Here is a 21666-nt window from a genome sequence, read left to right as displayed (position 1 = left end):
AAGGACACCTAATATAAAGTGGGACCCTTATTTTTTATTCCAAACGCTGTAGCATTATTGTGTTCCAGTGGTCAGAACGTTGCATTACGATGCCGCCTACCCGAGTTCGAACCTCTCCTAAATAATCTTTTTTTTTTTTTTTAGTGTTAAGACATATAATACTGTTTGGGTTACCTATGTACGTGTACATATTTAATTTTTATTTTTTGTGTGACCACCGTTACAAAGGACTGAATATCTATAAAGAATTTTGCACGGAATATACATTCAGATATTCCAGGAAAGGACATTGTGATGTTTTAAAGGGCACGCAGTTTACCCCTTTTTTAAGATGTAATATTAATATTATGGTTCTTCTGAGTGTGCCAGTTTAGGTTCAGTTCAAAACACAGTTCAGATTTGTTTATTATGATGTATTAAAAAGTGTCATTTTGGGGACGTATCATTGTTTTCCGGCCCAACAAAACAAGGGGGCGGAGCCAAGAGCTCCCCCGCTCTGTGTTTGGCAACAAACATGCAGACAGAGAGAAGCAACATGAGTGAGAGTACCAGCATTCAGCAGTACATGTACGACTCGGACACAGACCAAGCAGAGAGTACACAATCATTTGTGTCTTTGTAAAGTTTTACAGCCAACTGTGTGCTAGTTTATAGTGCCGAGCTTGTACACAGAGACTAATAACCACGTACACTGAAGTAACTTTGACTGAGGCACCGGATGACCCGCTTAGAGCCGCGACACGGCATATCAGACGTGCACATTTGGATGTTATTTAAAATGAAACTATTCAGATGGTGCTCTGTGGCGCGGCAGAAATATGAAGTGTCCCAAATCATGGCTGGGCGCCGTGTACAGCCACCAAACTGAAGCGCTGTTGTGTGTACCCTGATAGAAACCTATGTTTAGAATTCTGAAATACATGGCGCTGAGTGTCGCAGATTGGCGCTTTTGTGTGCGACCTGCAGGTAAGTTCGTTATTTTATTTCCAATGGAGGGAAGCACACGTGAGGCAACGTGCTCGCACTTTTCAGATGCACCTAGTTAAGATGACAGGGAGATTTATGACCGCGAGAAATGCAAATGGCTGAAGTTTAAGGTAGACGCAATGAAAAGTACACTAGTTTGCAAACCTACCTACAAACAAACTAAGTTACTAACAATAATTCCGATTAAAGGGATCATGTGATGAATCTTGATCTTGTGTTGAGCCCAATGAGCCTTACATCTAAAAATAGAGCAAGGATGTTCCTTTAGTGACATCGCTTGGACTCTCATGCTGAAAATGGCAACGTGAAACAACAAACTGAGGATATGGTGACGTGTCTGTCAATCAATATTGGTGGGCGTGGGGACCGCACTCCTACGTCAAGTTGCAGTCGCTCTGAAAACCGTTCCAATTGGTCCACCGTTTTTATGTTGTTAAATTGAAAAAAAAATAACTGTGTGTGTTTATATCACCCCAATCTATACACAATACCTACACACATGCCTGTCCAAACCGCTTGAAAAGCAGATTTTTTCACCATAGGTGCCCTTTAAAGAATAGTGTTGGATATTTAGCTACCCTTTGATGTTCTCATATTTATGAAAAACATGTGAAGTTTTAAAGCAGCTGTGTGCTTGAAAAAGATGTGATGGCATCATTAGAAACTGAATTGGAAATGACGTTATTTTATTATAGTCAGTCGTGAACTGAGGTGGGCGGTCTAAGGCTTGAATCTCCAGGGCTGGAAAGGTGACCCACTTCTGCCCAGATGAATGTGAATAATAAGCACAATTATTCTGCAAAGTTAACATTAAAGTGAGCGGCGTTCGTCTGACGGGTACATTTGCGATAGCACCCTCCCAATGGATATTGGATAAGACGATATGGCCAAGCATCCAGCCTGAAATATACAACTTTCTCATTGAAACTCCAAGTGATTTTACAAGAAGAGTTAAAGGCCTACAAGTCTTTGGATGCCAACAATTTGGTTCTGTGTGGTCATGTTCAAGAATTAATGTTCCATGTGTACCAGATTCAAAACTAAGTAGTGCTAAAAACCCAGGTTCTGCCTAGCTAAAGACAAGGAAAGCAGATGGAACAGTACAAACCCTGGGTAATCATCAACAATAAAACCAACTGCATTCTGACAGTGAACTGCACCAGTATGGCAGGGTATGTAAACATTCATTTTTACATTTCAAGCATTCGGCGTCTGCAGTTAAATTACCCATATGTAACTGTTTTTGCTGAAATCATTGCTGCAATCAAAAATGAGTAATGTGTATGATTCAGGATAGCGTGAACTTACCTGATATGAAATGAGAACTGCAAAGTCCAGCATTTTTAATTAGTTTGTCTCTCCATTCAGCTCTCTTTTAGCCAAAGACGTCTGCGATTGGCATTAAAGCAGTGTGGTGTACGGTAAAAGTTAAGTTTTCTGTTTTTGGATTTTCGAATTTGGCATCCTACCACACAACATGCTTGCTATTGCAATTCTTTTTTTTTTTTTTGCAACCAGGAACCCATGTGACGTTGTGTGTGACATAGGTTGATAACTGCTCTATATTACGTCTTTGGACTGTAGGGGAAACCAGAGCACCCGGAGAAAACCTGTGTGAATATGGGGAGAGCATTCAAACTCCACACAGAAATGCCAACTGACCCAGCCGAAGCTTGAACCAGCAACCTTATTATTGTGAGGCGATTGTGCTACCCACTGCACCGGCCCATCAGATGTCTTTTAAACACAAAAAATGCCTGCTGTCTAGTGCAGTCTGTAATCTGCAGTTGTGACAAGTAACCAAAACTGTTATTTTCAGCAGTTTGACAGCTTGTTTTGAAAATACTGTACCTTTCCGGGAAAGTGTGACAAACCGCTGCATTGCAGTTTTCATGCCATTTAACGGAGCATTGAGTGAGCTGAGGCAATAATCAAAAGCTGTCTATGAGATATTCTCTAAAATATCTCGCTCTGTCAAAAAACCTTATGTCAAACACGTATGTTCGCATATGCTACACTGTAGGTAGAATACATTTCACAACAGGAGTCCATAGAAGCATAATAGACTGACTTTTCTAACTGTGTATACGTTGTTTTCTTGGCTTATCGTGACAGACAATCTGATAACTTTTCAATGGTGCCATAGAATGCTTCGATACAACATGTTTGATTGTTCTTTGATATTTACATGGAAAGTATGTGGCTTCGTACATGTATTTGAATAGGTGAAGTGCAAAATAATCTCTAGAAACAGTTTTACAATTCGTTTTAAACCCTATGAATTGGCCCTAATATGAGATGGATGGTTTTGACTATATTTGGAAGAGTCGTGAATATTAATGAGCTCTGCTCTGACACTCCAGCAGCTCATGTCAGTGCCTGATGCTCAAACTCATTTGAACAATGAAAAATATAAGCTAAACTTTAATTATTCTTGCAAAAAAAGTGACAGACAGATGTAGTTAAATAGTGATTTTATGGGTTTAGTGTAACGTTAACATATATAAAAACACAGGACAGAATTAATGCAACTAATATCAACCTCTGCATAAGTTTGTCTTTCACTTCAGAAAACAACAGTAAGTGCTAAATGATATGACACTATGGATAAATGTGCATTAAACTCCAATTTCCAGCAGTCTAAATGTGTTTGTTGCCTCATTACAAACACACAGTATATGGCAGATTTCACAATATCCCTTTTACTGCTTGCTCTACCAAATGGTTGACCATATTTTGACTGTTTTAAATAATGGTTTACACACACAGCATTGTTGGTTTACAAAATAATCTAACAAACATAATTCTGTTGCACTACTAGGGCTTTATTTTAACGATCTAGGCACAAAGTCTAAAGCGTAGGGCGCAAAAGCATTAAGGGCATGTCCGAAACCAATTTTGCTATTTTAAGGACGGAAAAATTCCCTCTGGACCGTGGCGCATAGTCTAACAGGGTTGTGCTTATTCTCCTAAAGAGTTATGGGTGGGTTTTGAAAGAAAACCAATTAGAGACTCATCTCCCATTCCCTTTAAGAGTCAGCGTCATGCCATGGCACGTTTGCTATTTACTTGGTGGACTTTGTAAGTGGAAAAACTGAATGCTTCACTAGCGAGAAAACAGTTAAACAGAGCATCTGCAGTGTAAGGATAAAGAATGAGCCTCCTCCAATCGGCCTTTACTTTCACTTTCTCTTTTTCGTGGATAAGGAAACTGTGTTGCACACTCAACTGTAGACATCCAATAGCCTACATAATTAATTTCATTTGTTAAGCGCAAAGATTTGTTTCGAAAGTATTTTCAAATTCAGTTTTAATTTCCAGCAAATACACCTACAGGTGGACAAATCTAAGCTTGTTTTTTATAAAACAAATATAAATAAACATATAATAAATAATAATAATAACAACATTATTGAAAAGCAAGTTGTGAATAAACTGAAAAAAGCCCCCGAGATGAAGAAAGCATGGAGGCGGTGGTTTTTATATTTATGTAGAAAATAATATTTTTTGTAATATTTTAATACTATATTTTAATATTCTTTGTCATTTGTAAAGATTTTTACGTATTGCTGTTATCCTGTGTGTTTTAAGCAATGTGTAAGCGAGGCGCACAACGCTCTGCGCAATTGACCAGCTAAAAGCAGGTCTAAAGTCCAGCGCAGTCTATTTTAGTTAATTGAAATAGCAACACGCCAACAATGCACCTTAACACACCTCTTTTCTAGACCGTAACACCCATGAGTCCACAAATGGCATAAATGGATTTACTATTTAAACAACGTGGCTGAAAATGGGAAAATTAGGGTTGCGCTGGTCTGAAAACCGGGTGTATGATAGGGCCCCTACACCTGAATTTGGTTTTTATTAATTAATTAATTCATTCATTCATTCCTTTTCTTTTTGGCTTAGTCCCTTTATTAATCCAGGATTGCCACAACGGAATGAACCGCCAACTTGTCCTGCACGTTTTTACGCAGTGGATGCCCTTCCAGCCACAACCCATCTCTGGGAAACATCCACACACACACTCATACACTACAGACAATTTAGCCTACCCAATTCACCTGTACCACATGTCTTTGGACTGTGGGGGAAACGGGAGCATACGGAGGAAACCCACGCGAAGGCAGGGAGAACATGCAAACTCAAGACAGAAATGCCAACTGAGCCGAGGCTCGACCCAGCGACCTTGCTGTGAGGCGACAGCACTACCTACTGCGCCACTGCGTCACCTGATTTTGGTTTTATTGTAAAAAAAACACACAAAAAAAAAACAAGAAAATATGTTAAATGAAAATCAGATTTTTTTTTCAGGCCTACATGACTTAGTATTTAAAATAGTTTATTTTGATTAATGTTTTTAATTAAATTACTCTTGAACTTCATATTTTCAGATTTTTCATAGTATATGTATTAATTGCGGTACTTTTACCATTAAACCGACATATCAACCATTTGGTAGATGTTGATATTTTAGAAATTATGGAATGTGTTAAAAATGCATTTAGCGTGTTAACTAGTGACATTAGGAGTCAAGATGCAATGCAATCCAAAAACTTTTTTCTTGGTGGGGCAGTTAAAGGGATATGCCAGCCTGATCTCACGAGGAAATGTAAGTATTATACGTTTCGTCAGTTTAGTTGCTAAATCGTAAGAGTTCAGTCGTACGAAAATACGATTTTAAAAAGGAGGCGTGGCACCCAACCCCACCCCTAACCCCAACCATCATTGGGTGATAAGCAAATCATACTAAATTGTATGAATTAGATCGTATGAACTCATACGAATTAGCCACTAAATGAAAAAGTTACGAATTACCGTGAGATTGTGTTGGAAATACACATTAATATACATGACTGTTGCACAACCAGCACATTCTCATTAAAAGAATTAGACATTTATGAAGTCAAGGGTCTCCTGGTTTTGGTTTCCTACAAAGTCTTTACCATGTGGTTGGGAGTGCAGTGGCTGGTATTTAAATGCTTCTGTCATGTCTCATCGCTTTTGGCGCAGACAGGCACATTCCTTGTTGCTGGAATATTGTCGTGTCAGTGTAATAGTAATACTAATACTATCATTCTGTATAATCACATGAAGCGATTATGAACAGGGTATCAGATTGTACAATCAGTGGTGTGCTTTCTGAAATGCTTTTGCATAATTATTTCCATACTGTAGCTTTTAGTTTGTTGCTATCATCTTAAGTATTAGTCTTCTCGATTTATAAAAGCAGCTACCTTACTGTTAATCGTGTGCGACGTAAACATGGGTACTCTTGTAAAGTTTTTTTTTTTTCTTTATGACCAGTTAGATTTTAGACAGAACAGAACGAAGAAGCTCCAGCCATAATCACATCTCATTTCATCTCGCATCCTGCCCTTTCCTCTTCATGAATGTTTTGTTACTCAAGAGCCTTGCATTTCCTATTGATCATTTCCTCATTACATCTCCCAGAGAAAGCGTGGTGTGAAAAGGCTGAGTATTTTTCACAGTAATTGCCATAAATGATCTAAATCACTGCCTGCCATTATTGTGCTGTCAGTGCCTGTGCCGAGGGACCGTAATGAGGGGCTCCACTGCATGAGCCATTCATTTAGATGAAGACAATTTGACTCTGGAGATTCCAAAGAGACCTACTGAATGGCTGCTGCTTTTCCCAGGTGTTTGCGAATGCACGACACATCCAGGAGCTTTAGCTGCCAAATCTATTAACAACTCTTTGGTAGCAAGACATGACTTTTTTGGCTCTAGTAGGATGTCCGGGGGCCAATGGCTAATCATGCCATCTGGTGTCTGAATAGGACACTTAGCCAAGGGCGTAGATTTGCTCTTGACATTGGTGGTGACCCACCCTCCAGCCCCCGTGTTTTTTTTTTTGTTTTTTTTTATGCTGCAATCACTTCACATTAACAATAGCAATGCTATCGGATTTATTTGAACCCACTCCCAATATAATTCATTTAGTTAAATTAAAGGAATGTTTAATAACTGACAAAGAGAGAGTTTAATAAAGACTTCTGTTTATTTTATTCATTCATTCATTCGTTTTCTTTTCGGCTTAGTCATTTTATTAATCAGGGCTCGCCACAGTGGAATGAACGGCCAACTTATTCAGCAAGTTTTTACACAGCAGATGCCCTGCAGCCGCAACCCATCTCTAGGGAAACATCCACACACACATTCACACACTACAGACAATTTAGCCTACCCAATTCACCTGTACCGCATTTCTTTGGACTGTGGGGGAAACCGGAGCACCCGGAGGAAACCCACGCGAATGCAGGGAGAACATGCAAACTCCACACAGAAACACCAACTGAGCAGAGGCTCGAACCAGCGACCCAGCGATCTTCTTGCTGTGAGACGACAGCACTAACTTATGCGCTACTGCTTCGCTCAGAAATCACTCTAATATTAATTATTATTGTTATTATCATTTTTAATAGTAATAAAAGCAATAATGACTGAAGTAATAATGTAATTTGAAACTACATACAATAAGTAATAAAAAAATATTTAATAAATAAGTATTTAACAACTTAACAATTATTACATTTATTAAATGCCACCTTAATGAACAGAATAATTTTCTTTAAAAAAATTTAAAAAACTGTCCCCAAACTTTTGACCAGAAGTGTATCTTTATTGCATTTTCACTTTACACTCAGATAATACAGAAAGGAAAAACATCAACAAAAGAAAACTTCAATATTTATTACTTATTCAATATTTTTTTACATCAATATTTATGACTTTTCTTCTTATTTATCAATCAAAACATTTCCAACTCCATTACAGTTTAAGAACATTTTTGGAACTCCCTCAAAGATCTTGTATTTAACTCTTGATATATAGGTCATCTTCTCCATTGTCGTATTTGTAACCATGTCTTTCAGCCAACATCCAGTTTGATCAGGGTTAGAGTTAACTCAGGAAAGAGGATATCATGGGACAGGTTTGACGATCTCACATATAAATAACATTATCATATAATTGAATGATCATGTGTTCAGTGCTGTGCTGAAAAGTGTCCACCTGCCCAATTATCCAACTCTTTACTGAATTTGCCACTTGATTGCCTAATCCCAACCATACCTTCTAATCCTAACCCAGGTACTTGTGAATGAGGTGAGGCATAATAAAACTTTTACGTAGATGTATCACTCATATCTGCGAAGCAAGCATTTGCTGAGATTCTAGTGCATTTGCTGACCCCCAAGTATTTGTAAGAACTACAGAAACTGTCATGAAGAACACACATCTGGTGCAAGCCCCTCCCTCCAAGAATCATCAGTCTATGGCGATCAATGATTGGCTTCTGTACTAGAAGGTGTGGCTTTATTCGCCATTTCGTTCGTTATACCCCATTCAAAACGAGTGACACGTCTTGTGTATTCTGCAGTCTTTGGCTTCACTAGGGGGCCGATTTAGATCAATCATTGTGGCAATACACTTAAAAACTTTTGCCTAAAGGTAGCTAAAACATTACTACAAGTTATTAGATATGCACAGTGTAATTTACATACACAAACAATGTCTCTCTCTTGCACGTGTGCACTGTTTATTTGAATGTGTTTCTTTCACTTCCTTGTAATAATTAGTTCAATCATTTTATTAATTCAGTATTCAATATTTTGCCAACCCCTGTCTAGACCCCTATCCAATTCTGAATAGCTTGGTGTCTCACTTACCCAGGCAACATCAAGTCAGTGCCCTAATACAGTGATTTGCATAAGAAAACAACTTAATTACAGCCATGGCACTAAGTGGTAAAGGGCATCATTCATTATATTTTACGCCCTTTCACTGAACGCCAGTGTTCTTTCAGACTATAATTCTTAGTTTATTTGAGCAATGCCAGCTGTACCATGGTAACTTCACAACTTAAACAGCGAGACTTTACTAACAGTCACTCATTTACATTCATACAGTCTTTTATCAGATGCTGTTATCTGGCTTACAAAAAAAATGGGAACATTTTCAGAAGCTACTGTAAGAACATTTTTAGGATAGGTTTGTTTGTTAAGACCTTAAGAGCAGATTATATACACTGTAATAATGCTGGGTTCCACATAATCAATTTGTTAACATGAACATTAGTTTTTACAAATTTAAAAAGATTGAACAGAAAACTGGCGAGGCAGTGGCGCAGTAGATAGTGCTGTCACCTCACAGCAAGAAGGTCGCTGGTTCGAACCTCGGCTCAGTTGGCGTTTCTGTGTGGAGTTTGCATGTTCTCACTGCCTTCGCGTGGGTATCCTCCGGGTGCTCCGGAGGACATGCCAAAGACATGCGTTACAGGTGAATTGGGTTGGCTAAAATTGACCATAGTTTATGAGTGTGGGTGTGAATGTGAGTGTTTCCCAGAGATGGGTTGCGGCTGGAAGGGCATCCGCTGCGTAAAAACTTGCTGGATAAGTTGGCGGTTCATTCCGCTGTGGGGACCTTGGATTAATAAAGGGACTAAGCCGACAAGAATATGAATGAATGAATGAACAGAAAACTATTAAGTTGTCCAACAAAAAGAACTGAGTTATTTCAGCTCATTTTGAATAAGTAGTTTGAACAAACAAAAAACTGTTTTTTAGACAAAATATTTGTAAGGAAATAAAAAAGAACATCTGTGGTTGTAGTCAGTCATTTAATGACAAAACAAAACACACATTTATGACATTATAATAAAGGGGTGGTCCACTGCGATATCACTTTAGTTGATGTGTAATGTAGCTGTGTGAACATAAACAGCATCTCTGAATGTAAAATGCTCAAAGTTCAATGCAAAGCGAGACCTGGATTTTTAAAGAGTTAGCTTAGCAAAGCCTACAATGAACGAATTTTGGGGGACTACAAAAAATACTTCCGCCCCCTGCGAGATTACAAAGGTTCGTTTACCATGCGCACACACACTGCCCAGCTAAGGGCCGTGGCCAGAGGCGCTGTAACGTTACAGCAGAGGGAGAAATGCCGTCCTGCTGTTTTCACAGAGCTTCTTCTGTTTCTGTATTTGGGCTTCCAAATGACACGACACAAACACAGAAGTGCTTTCAGTTCAATATTAATTCTGTTCCAGAGAATTATAAAATACATAGCAAGCATGATTTGACAAAACGCAGCTTGCAGAATCTCGACCAGTTCAGTGCTGGATTCGGCTAACATCTCCTTAAAGATGGAGCAAGGAGACCCTGTGAACTCTGAGCCACGACTTGTAAGTGTTTTTGTTTGTTAAAATTGATCATGACATGTACAGTGTCTAGCCTTAACTGTATGTTGTAACAAAGATAAACGGGAAACAACAGGAAACAGCGGGAAATAATGTTCTCCACTGCTAACGATTTAGCTACAACTCCATATTCATCAGTCAAACTGCTGTAAACACACACACACACACACACACACTTACATACACGCACTCTTGACCAGCACGTGCGTCTCTCTATGTGCGACGGCAGTGTTTCTCTATACAGGCAGCTTTTCCATGCATTTTACATCTTAGATAATGAAGTCGCAAAAGATATGTGAACGATTCATGTTACTAACACAGGCATATTCCGGAAATGTGTGAAAGACGTTGTGTAATGCGTTGAGTTAAAAAAAATACAGCATTGCTCTCTTAACTGGAGTGTAGCAGCAAAAAAATTTAATTTATCAAGGCTCCGAAGCGCAGCACATTATGACGATGACCAATCAGAGTCACTGAAGGGCGGGCCTTTCAGAGGAACTAGGAAATATATCAGTCGTTTTCATGTAAACATGAGCACACATTGTTTTGCATCTGATTAACACAACCAAGCCTTAAAATTACATTCTGGACGACCCCTTTAAAAATTCCATCAAAATATTTGACTTTATATTGATTGCAATTCTAGTACTGTTGAAATGTACGAAAGCAGATTAAAATTCACCATACAGTATATTTTACCTGAACTAATTTCTTCTTATTTACATCAATTGTTTCATCAATTTGGGCAGCATGGGGGTACAGTGGGTAGCACAATTGCTGGGTCAGTTGCCGTTTTTGTGTGGAGTTTGCATGTTCCCCCCGTGTTGGTGTGGGTTTCCTCCAGTGCGCTGGTCTCCCCTACAAGTCCAAAAACATGTGGTACAGGTGAATTGGGTAAGCTAAATTGTCTGTAGTGTATGGATGTTTCCCAGTTTGCAGCTTTAAGGACATCTGCTGGGTAAAACATAAGCTGGATAAGTTGTTGGTTCATTCCGCTGTGATGACTTTAGATTAATAAAGGGACTATACGCAGAAAAGAAAATGAATGAATGAATTTCATCAATTGATCAGTATTCCATTTTGCCCACATCTACTCTACTTTCATTGATGTATACATGTTTCCTCTGTTATATCAGCTCTTTTAACAAATTTAGTTTTATTTTATTTGATTAAATTTGCAGAAAATAGTAGTGTGCATAAATGAATCTATCATTAAAACACTTTAGTTTCAGAATTCCAGAGTTTTGATACGTGAATGTTCTTGGAGAATACTATTTTCCCTTTTTCTTCTTAATTCGCTGTGATTATCATTATTTTAAAACATTTTATCTACTAATTCTACCATATAAAATATTCCAGAGATTTTATACAAAATCATAATTACACAGATTCATAATAACAATTTTTAAAGTTTTTTTTTATCAGTATTTTCCCCATAGACTGTAAAGATATGGATGTAGTGTCCATGACGCCATCCATAGGTTTCTGAATAACGCAAAAGAAGCTACATGTGGCATGGCCAACCGTCGCCATTTTGTTCATGCGTCATCAACTACGAGGTACCAAACAAGGGCAAAGAGGCAGAGCGTGAGCAGAGCTACAGACTGCTAACACTTTGCTTAAAAAAAACGCAAATTACTCCCAAATACTTCAAATATAGTCTGTGCTAGTAAATGCAAGTCTATTTATGAAATCCAGGCATAACACTGTATGACAACGCTTCAGATTACTGTTCTAGAGCCTACAGCAAATCAATCTGTCAGATTCTGGAGTGCTTTGCAGCTCTAAAGAACATTATAAATGATAAATAAAACAAGTATATTTATAGAGATGATATATAAGTATATAATTGCACTCACCTGGGAAATGGTGGCAACTTGAACGGTTTGTGAGCACAATTAAGTGCACACAGCACGCCATATCATCTGATAATTGCAGGAAATAATTCCAAAAGGCAGTTGACCGTGTAAAGCCACATAAAACAAAATGAAAATATGATGTATTTGCTGAGCTCAGCAGCTAATCAGCCGGAATCAACTGAGGTGAAGTGATGGCGACCAGCAAGACCTAGCAACCTGCCATGTCCTTAATTATGCAGACTTGATAAAACTTAATAAAAACGAAACAGATGAAAAACTTCACCCCCCTCACAGTTTTTATGAAGGGTAATATTAGCTATATGCACCAAAATCATTTTTTGTATCAGGCTGATTGGCTTCCCGAGAGCGAACGTGAGGTTGCCGCTTGATTTTTTACTGTTGAAAATACTGTATAAGTAACTTTGAAGCTACAGACAATTCATTATCAGTAGAGCATTAGTAGACTGTTAAGGTTAGGTTTAGTAGAAAATGCACTTAATTACTTATTTAAGACTCATTTTGTATTATTTGAAATCATTTTAAGACCCAACTTTAGGGTAATATTCAGAAGCGACTACTGTGTTTTGTACGCCATTAAAACCACTTACAAATGTTTCCTCTAATGCTAAAGCCATAAAAATGCCACAAACTTGTGTTTTTGAAGACGTTAATGGTTCACACTCTTTTTGCGAACTGCCTGCGAGATCTCCATCATTACACACTTCTGTATCGTGCCAGAATGCTTTCTCTAAAAGCCTAATGTCCAATAATGAGGACACTCCTCTAATAAGGATGTAAAGTTGAGAGGATGTGCTGGTGCCCGGCGGGATTTGTGGAGACACCACGGCTAATTTACGGCAGCATTAGGACTTAACAGAGAAGAAAGCTGGGTAATTTAATTGAAGCCCTTTAACTAGAACAAACATGCCTGTAGGCCAACGCTACATAGGACACTGAGGAGACACTTTGAAGCTGAGAAGCTTCTGTGCTTCACCGACCTGACTTTAGCAGTGGCTGCAAGGGTAAGAGTTGCTGGGCAAAGGGGAAAGTCTAGAAGGGAGACATATGCAGCCGGAAGTTAAGTAATATTATTTCTTCAATATTATTTTCTTTAAAAAATATTATATTATTATTTAGAGGTATGAACCTAGACTGGTCTTATGGTTCGGTTCGGTTATGATTATCATGCCATCGATTCGGTTCAATTCGATATCTCACGGTAATTCGTAACTTTTTGATTTAGTGGCTAATTCGTATGAAATCGTACAATCTAATTCGTACAATTTAGTACGATTTTCTCATCCCCCAATGACGGTTGGGTTTAGGGATGGGGTTAGGTGCCACGCCTCCTTTTTAAAATCATACAATTTCGTACGACTGAACTCGTACAAATTTGTACAAATTAGCCACTAAACTGGCAAAACGTAAAATACTTACGTTTTCTCATGAGATCAGGCTGGAAGTATCGCTGTAACAGCCGAGAGGAAAAGAGAAGGGAGGAAAAGTCACACCAGCAGCTGAGAGGAAAAGTCACGCCAGCAGGTGAAATGGGCCACTGTGCGAGAGAGAAATGTTCACTTTCATTCCTTCAATCGCAGAAAAATAATGGCTTCTGCTGTACTGTAAGTGTCAATAGCTATGTTTCCATCCAAAAATGCAAATAAACTTTATGCGCAAAACTGGATTATCGCATAAAAGTTGTGCGAATGAAGCATCGTTTCCATCCAACGAGTCAAAGCGAACAAAATCGTCACTTCCTGATTAACTGGCGCCAAATATCAACAGTAAAAACTGCATTTGCTGCAGTAGGAGAAGCTGCATCAATCTTTTCTAAATGAATGCGCCTCAGAAGACAATCCTGACAAGCAGTGATCGCGCAGTGGCGTTTGAAGGTGTCAGACGCGGAGCACGGTCGCTCTTGATTCTGGAGGTCATTAATAATATAATAACACTAATACTGAAATGGTAAGGCGTTTTATAATGACCAAAACAACATTTCAGATGTTTTATAATGTGCTCAGCCTGACGTTTTGTCCATTCACACACATTTTAAGCATCACATGATCTCTTTTAACAAAATCACATGACCTTTTTTAATGCGCATGCTGGAGTTTGTGCGATAAAAGTGCTTCCATCGCAGTTTATGCGCATCTTTTCTCATCGAATAAAAAGTTTATTCTACCCAGTTAGGCGCATAAGTTTTTTATGCTCATTTTCAAAATTTATGTGCATCATGGCGTTTCCATCAACTGTTTTTTTTTATGCGCATTTGCAAAATAGGTGGATGGAAACATAGCTAGTGAAAGACTGTCCAGAAAAACACACACACCCAGTGAAATTGTGCACCGTTTTTTCGGGGTTTTAAGTAGTTGGCGCCTGGAGTGTTGTAAATACCCGTGCTCGCCTTCCTCACGACAGGCCGCATATAAGATAAATGACGTCAGTACATAATAACTGGTTATGATTATTACTGTACCGATACCGAAATGTCTGTGTCTGAATCGCGGTGTACCGAAGAAACAATTAATTTTGACACTCCTATTATTATTACAAAAATACAATTACGGTACCACAACAATACCGTTTTTACATTACAGTGAGGTTTGTGTTTAGGGTTGGGGTAAGCATTAATAAAGTCCAATTAAATGGGTAAAATCATAAATAATATAAATAATAATCTGTATAATTACTGTTTTTACATTACTGTGAGGCTTGGGATTAGGGTTGGTATTAATAAACCCATTTTAATGTGTAATTTAATAAATATTATGAATAATTACTAATTTTACAATATTGTGAGGGTTAGATGTTAATAAAATATCATTTAGTGAGTAATTTAATAAATAATATGAATAATACTCTGTATAATTACTGTTCTTACATTACCGTGAGATTTGAGATTAGGGTTGCTGTTAATAAAACAAATTTAAATGCGTAATTTAATAAATATTATGAACAGTTAGTAATTTTACAATATTGTGAGGGTTGGATGTTATTAAAATATGATTTATTGAGTAATTTAATAAACAATATGAATAATATTCTGTGTAATTAGTGTACACATTACAGCAAGGGTTGGATTTTGGGTTGGGGAAGGGGTAGACATTAATAAAATACAATAAATATTCATTTAGTCTTTGTATGCTAATGGCTAATTAAAACTAAACACAAATGCCTTCAGTTTGAGCTTGTTCTGTGAGTTTTAAATCTACTACTAAAAAGCAACATATGGTTAAATTGATGATACTGTTTCCCACAATGCAACGTGCTTGATTAGATTTTCAAATATTCAGTCACAAATAATGTCAGTAATGACAATCTGTCATTTTTGACCTGCTATGCTTGACTATTTGATCATATTATCAATGTTTATGTGGTCAGTGCACCCACAAACTATCAACTTAACATGAACATACTCGTAAAACCAAACTCATAAAACATTAAAATGTACTTTTATAGTAAAAAAAATCATTCATTCATTCATTTTCTTGTCGGCTTAGTCCCTTTATTAATCCGGGGTCGCCACAGCGGAATGAACCGCCAGTAAAAAAATAAATTTAGTTAAAATTACATCAAATGTTAAGACTACTTTAAGCTTTCAAAATCATTCAAAGTGGATGGTGAAGGGTTTGAAAGCAATAGGGCATAGGGGGGATAGAATACATCTGGAAATAAAAAATCTACAGAGGTGAAGTTCCAACCACAATTTTTTGCAAATGATCATTGTAATGATGAACTCGGGGAAACATTGAATCGCCAAACTATTTGTTTAACAACTGAACTTGCCTTTTTAATTAGGTAACATTAGGATGTGTTCTGAAACACACCCCTTGGATGTTTCCGAAATTTGAAAGTAACCCTTACCCTAATCCATTTTTCTTGTGGATTTAATATAATTTATCTTCTTTAGTAAACCCAATCAAGAATATTAGTTCTGTGGGTTATTTCTGCTCTTCCATATTTCTATTAATTTGCATCTTTACAGAGTATTCAGTGAAAGAAACATTGCAGTTTACTTTGCAGGATGCAGTAGTATTCCATCTCGAACATACAGTAAACAATGTCTATGTTTTCCCAATCAATATCCATTTTGCTAATAAAAGGAAACGAGCATTTACTGTTTTTTTGTTGTTTACAAAGAGAGGCTTCAAGAACAAAAGAAAAGCTATTTTTTATGCATTATTCAAATGGATAATACACCCCAGCAATGGTTTAGGACGTCGGCACCGAGGCTGATTTACGGCTTCATTTATTGTTGTTTGCTGTAGGGCGCTGTTTGCGAAAGTAATGGGCAAACTGTGGATGAAAAGCTAATATGTTTTTATATAAAGCACTACACATGGGCAGTCAATCTTTCTATAGAGGAACAGAATAACAAATCAGAAAAGCTTTTATGGTAAATATATATAATATAATATAATATAATATAATATAATATAATATAATATAATATAATATAATATAATATAATATAATATAATATAGTATAATATTGTATAATATAATATAATATAATATAATATAATATAATATAATATAATATAGTATAGTATAGTATAATATAATATAATATAATAAAGTATAATATAGTATAATATAATATAATAAATTATGATATAATATAATATAGCATAATATAATATAGTATAATATATTATAATATAATATAATATAATATAGTATAATATTGTATAATATAATATAATATAATATAATATAATATAATATTATATAATATAATATAGTATAATATTGTATAATATAATATAATATAATATAATACAATATAGTATAGTATAGTATAATATAATATAATATAGCATAATATAATATAGTATAATATATTATAATATAATATAATATAATATAATATTATATAGTTTAATATTGTATAATATAATATAATATAGTATAGTATAATATAATATAATATTATATAGTTTAATATTGTATAATATAATATAATATAGTATAGTATAATATAATATAATATAATAAAGTATAATATAGTATAATATAATATAATAAATATAAAATAATAATGTAATAGTTTCATTTAATGAATTATTAGAGGTAGTAGATTAGATTAACAGTTTAAATTTCCAACATTAAAAAATCCAACCGATTAGGTTTAGCTGTACAACATTATATACAGCCATAAGTTAATAATATTCTGTTTATATTTTTTTTATGATATATACAATCAAATATTCCTCTAGTATCTTATCACTTTAATAAAACGGTTAATGCACACACACACAGACAAAAAAAACTAAACAAAAAAAAACTGACTATAAACATTTTCTAATGATGAAAAGCACAGATACAGTTAGCAGATGTATGTCTGTTAATAGAAATGTTAACTTTGGTAAATTTCGGAAGCAAGTTCATTAAATGGTATTCTTATGTTACAAAAAATAGCATAACAAAGACTGCGACCATTCTCATCTGCTGTGCCTTATATTTTAACACATTATGTAATATTTCTGAACACATATGTTTATCTCATTTAAAAAGTTTCCAATATTCAATATGTTCAATATTTTTGTTTAAAGCAGGCCATTTTGTTGTGAATAAAATGTGTTATCTGTGGAGTTAATTGAAATTTATATCGTAACATTTATAATTAACCAGGAAAACTGGGGAAAGTGCGCTGCGTGCTATGACGTTATTTTTAAGAGCGATAAGAGGCTGATTGCTGATATAATGACTCCATTCATTAAGGCAAAACTTGCAATGTACCTAACAACAAACCTAAGAACTTTCACTGTGGAAAATGGCATTGCCAATGCTAATGGTTAGCTTTTAGCTTTACTAGCTTAAGGTTTTTACCCGATTTTACCAGATCATTCCATTTATCTGTCAGGTGTTTTTATAAATGCTATTTGTGTAACAGCGAATGCTTACAGCTCTTTTAAATAGCTGTATATTAGCAAAAATGTAGCATGTGTCTCATTTGTGGCTTTTGTTTTTTTCCACAGGGTGTTCAAGAAGGCAAGTCCCAATGGAAAGGTAACACTACATTACTTTTATTCCTCTTTTATGTCTACCAATAATATTAGTGTACTGGAAAAATTATTCATTGGACTTGCTCAATTGTTTTAAAGTAAGGGGTTGCAAACAAATAAAATGGGCTGAATTTAAACATACAAATTAAGTTAAACATTCATTAATTTATTCATTTTCTTTTCGGCTTAGTCCCTTTATTAATCAGGGGTCACCACAGTGGAATGAACCGCCAAGTTAAACTTTACTAAACGTAATTTGTTTGTTTAAGTTCAGCCCATATAAATGGTTTGCAAGCACTTAAAAAAATGAAGAATATCCAATGAGTGATATTTTTTTCAGTGTGTGTCTGATTGTTTTGATCATGATAGGTTTTCTGTCAGTGACTGAAGCATGAAACGGTTCTGACTAAATAACCGCAAAAGTATCTCTTGTTCCAGAAATTGATTTATTGGCTGTGACACTATTGATGGGTCCCGGATTGTAATGGTTGTGTGGTTAGCATATAGCCATATGTGTGTCTATATGTCTGATTAGCAGCGAGACGTGCGGTGTGGCGCTGAGCAGGAATCAGGCGTGGGGCGAATATGAAAGAGGGCATGTGACTCAGCAGCCTGCCTTCTGCACAAAACAACCATTATATAAACATATATCTGAATCAGACAAATGGGTCTCGATGGAAAAGGCTCTAAAACGACAAGTTGAGGCTCATAACTTTGTAAAAGATGACTTAGAATACTCATGTTGATAGGCTTTTTAAAACTGAGACCAACATTATGCTTTTATTTTCGTTTGAAAAACAATGTTTCTACTTTGCAGCTCTAAAATGTTTCGTTGAAAGTACTCTTCTTTCAATTACTCTGCACCTCTGAGTTTTTTTTTAAATTGATGTTGTTTATCATAGTGCCTTAAAATTTGTTACCAGTTCAAGTGGTTGCACACATCACTGCAATTTATATACAATGATCAAATGAACTTCATTACAGTTAAAGGGCACCTATGGTGAAAAATCTACTTTTCAAGCTATTTGGACAAACACATGTGTATATATAGTGTACAGACCATCATATTGGGGTGATATAAACACACCCAGTCCTTTTTTTCAATTTAATAACATAAAAACGGTGGACCAATTAGAGCGGTTTTCAACCCGACCGCAACTTTTCGTAGGAGTTTGATTCCCCCGCCCACCGAACTGATTGACAGCTGCGCGCATTAACATGTTCTGTTAGTCACGTGTATAATCATGTCAACAAGACCAGGCAGACATTGGCAAAGCAACCGGGAATAAAAGGTCTGTTCTGTTCGCTAGGATCAGCAATCATCATCAAATGTGATTAAGAGTAAGTCTCACATGTTTAAAGTGTTTTAAAACAGTGCACGTGTTTAGTTAATTACAGCGATTTACTTCAGCTTCACTTCATCAGCACAGCCGCGTGTCAGAAAAATTATAAAAGAAGACACTTAAGTCCCGGTTTGTGGAAGTTAAATCAGGTTTCTTTTGTACATTAGCATAACAGATATCAACACATTACTGGAGGTTAGCCTGTATCCTTTCACATTTGAGTGCAAAAACAGTGCTAAGCTAAGCACGCTCTGTCTGTCTATCTGCCTGCCTGTGTGTGTGTGTGTCAGCTGCGGTGTGTGTAATCTTTGTAACGATATTGTGTGTGACTCATTAATGCAACTTCACAATACTGATTAGTAAAGATTTGTTCTAACTGTGGTATTTCTCACAAACGCTAAGTGAGACCTTCTTCCTTTAAGTCTGTCTGTTGCCTGACGCAGCCGAGGGAGGAAATTAAAGCACGCGGGAAGGGACGTAAAAACAGTAGGCGGGAAAGACTCCTCTTAAAGGCGCAGTACGACAAAACCACCCCCTGCTGGAAATCAAAATCTGATGAGTGTTTTGAGCTGAAACTTTATATACACATTCTAGAGACGTAAAAGACTTATATTAAATCTGAAAAAAGGGGTAACCTAGGTGCCCTTTAAGGAGAAAACAACGTGTTCATTTGTATTTAAGAAAATCACCACAGTATGTATCTAGTTTGTTGGTGTACCTTACAAATACAACTACCTGATCAACAGATAAATTATGATCTAAGATGCTGAATTTTTTTTACAGATTTATAGATTCTAAATATGCTCCATAAACAGTTGAAGTCAAAATTATTGTCCCTAAAATAATAAAATAACAATAGCATTAATAACTAATGACTTTTGTCTTTGCCATGATGACAGTACATAATGTTGTACTAGTTATTTTGCAAGATACTGATACTAAAGTAGCTTAAAGTGTGATTTAAAGACTTAACTATGTTTATAAGATTAAGCAGGCAAGTTAGGTTAGTTAGACAATTATTGTGTCCATTAACTGTGGTTTGTTCTGTAGCCAAACTAGGGGAAACTAATAATATTGACCTTAAAGTGTCACAAAACCCTCGAGTACTTTTTAAAAAGATTTTTACAGATGTGTGTGTTGAGCATCAGTTAAGACAATGTTAGCACCTGTTAGCTTTAATTGTGGGGGAAAAAACTGGGTCCCACTTTACATTAAGTGTCCTTAACTACTATGTACTTGCATCAAAAAATAAATACAATGTACTTACTGTGTTTATAATGTATTTGAGAACACTTGTGGTGCTTTTGAGTTGGGGCAGAGGTTGGGTTATGGACAGGTTTGGTGGCATGGGTAGGTTTAAGGGTGGGTTAAGGTGTAAGGGATGGTCAAAAGTGTATTTACAAATGTAACTACAAAAGTTAATTACAGATGTAATTACATACATGTATTTAATCAAGCATAAGTACACAGTAAATACATGTACACAAAAAGTACATTGTAAAAACTATTAATTCATGTGTAAGTACATATTAGTTAAGGCCACTTAATATAAAGTGGGACCAAAAACGGGATAATTTTGAGCTTTTGTCAGCTAATTTCAGCTTCTGGGTTTAAAATGATTTTTGGGGCGTATCAAAATCGGCGACGTAGCGCAAAACTGCAAGTGCAAAGATGACACGTCGGTTTCCCATTATTATTCATAGCGGAGTTTTCTTATCCTATGAGAAAAGCCTGCTTCTTAATTATTTATGACTGCACATGCTTTCTGAAGGCAAGGCAGACCTGCCAGTGCCAAGCTGTGAGACACGGACCCAAGGCACACATAGCTGTTGATGAAGGGTTGTATGTGTTGTATTTGATGATCGCGATCATGCGTGTTGATTCTGAAGGGACTCGCTCCGCCTGCCCTGTCCAGCACGTGGTGTGTGCGTGTGTGTGTGTATGCGCGTGTGTCTATCTGTGTGTGTGCGCGCGTTTCTTAGCAACAAACCTGCATAAACACCTGTAGCCACTAAATCAAAAAGTTACAAATTGCCGTGAGATTGCGTTGCACTCTCAGCTCACATCATGCTAAAGAAAAGGTCCACATTGTCCCCCGATAATGTCAACAGACTGGACTGTTTGAGCAACTGTCTGAATGTAAAGGAGGACTAAGCTAAATTGTTTCTACTTTTTAATTAACATTCTCAACTCACAGCAATACAACTTTACAATGAGTGCAATTGTTTGTATTCAGTACTTTATTGTTA

The 21666-nt window shown here is 36.3% G+C and overlaps 3 protein-coding genes across 5 annotated transcripts in view; all 3 read left to right on the top strand.

Annotated features, from left to right (window-relative positions):
- Positions 1–21666, top strand: part of brwd1 (bromodomain and WD repeat domain containing 1) — a 1114631-nt gene that overhangs the window by 465255 nt on the left and 627710 nt on the right. The window lies entirely within an intron of this gene.
- phkg1a (phosphorylase kinase, gamma 1a (muscle)) overlaps positions 1–21666 on the top strand; it is an 831529-nt gene that overhangs the window by 314784 nt on the left and 495079 nt on the right. The gene's annotated exons all lie outside the window — the stretch shown is intronic.
- The window catches only part of arrb1 (arrestin, beta 1), a 348576-nt gene that overhangs the window by 47235 nt on the left and 279675 nt on the right, over positions 1–21666 (top strand). For all 3 annotated transcript variants that reach the window (XR_015508607.1, XR_015508606.1, NM_001159822.3), the window contains exon 2: positions 18048–18078. Coding sequence is in view for 1 of the 3 variants with exons in the window: in NM_001159822.3 (NP_001153294.1) it covers positions 18048–18078 (31 nt within the window). In the remaining 2 variants the exon portion in view is untranslated. The remainder of the gene's footprint in view (positions 1–18047; positions 18079–21666) is intronic.

Source organism: Danio rerio, chromosome 15 (assembly GCF_052040795.2).
Source record: "Danio rerio strain M-AB ecotype USA chromosome 15, GRCz13ab, whole genome shotgun sequence".
NCBI lineage: Eukaryota > Metazoa > Chordata > Actinopteri > Cypriniformes > Danionidae > Danio > Danio rerio.
Note: the sequence above shows the minus strand (reverse complement) of the source record. Positions and strands in the feature narration are given on the sequence as shown.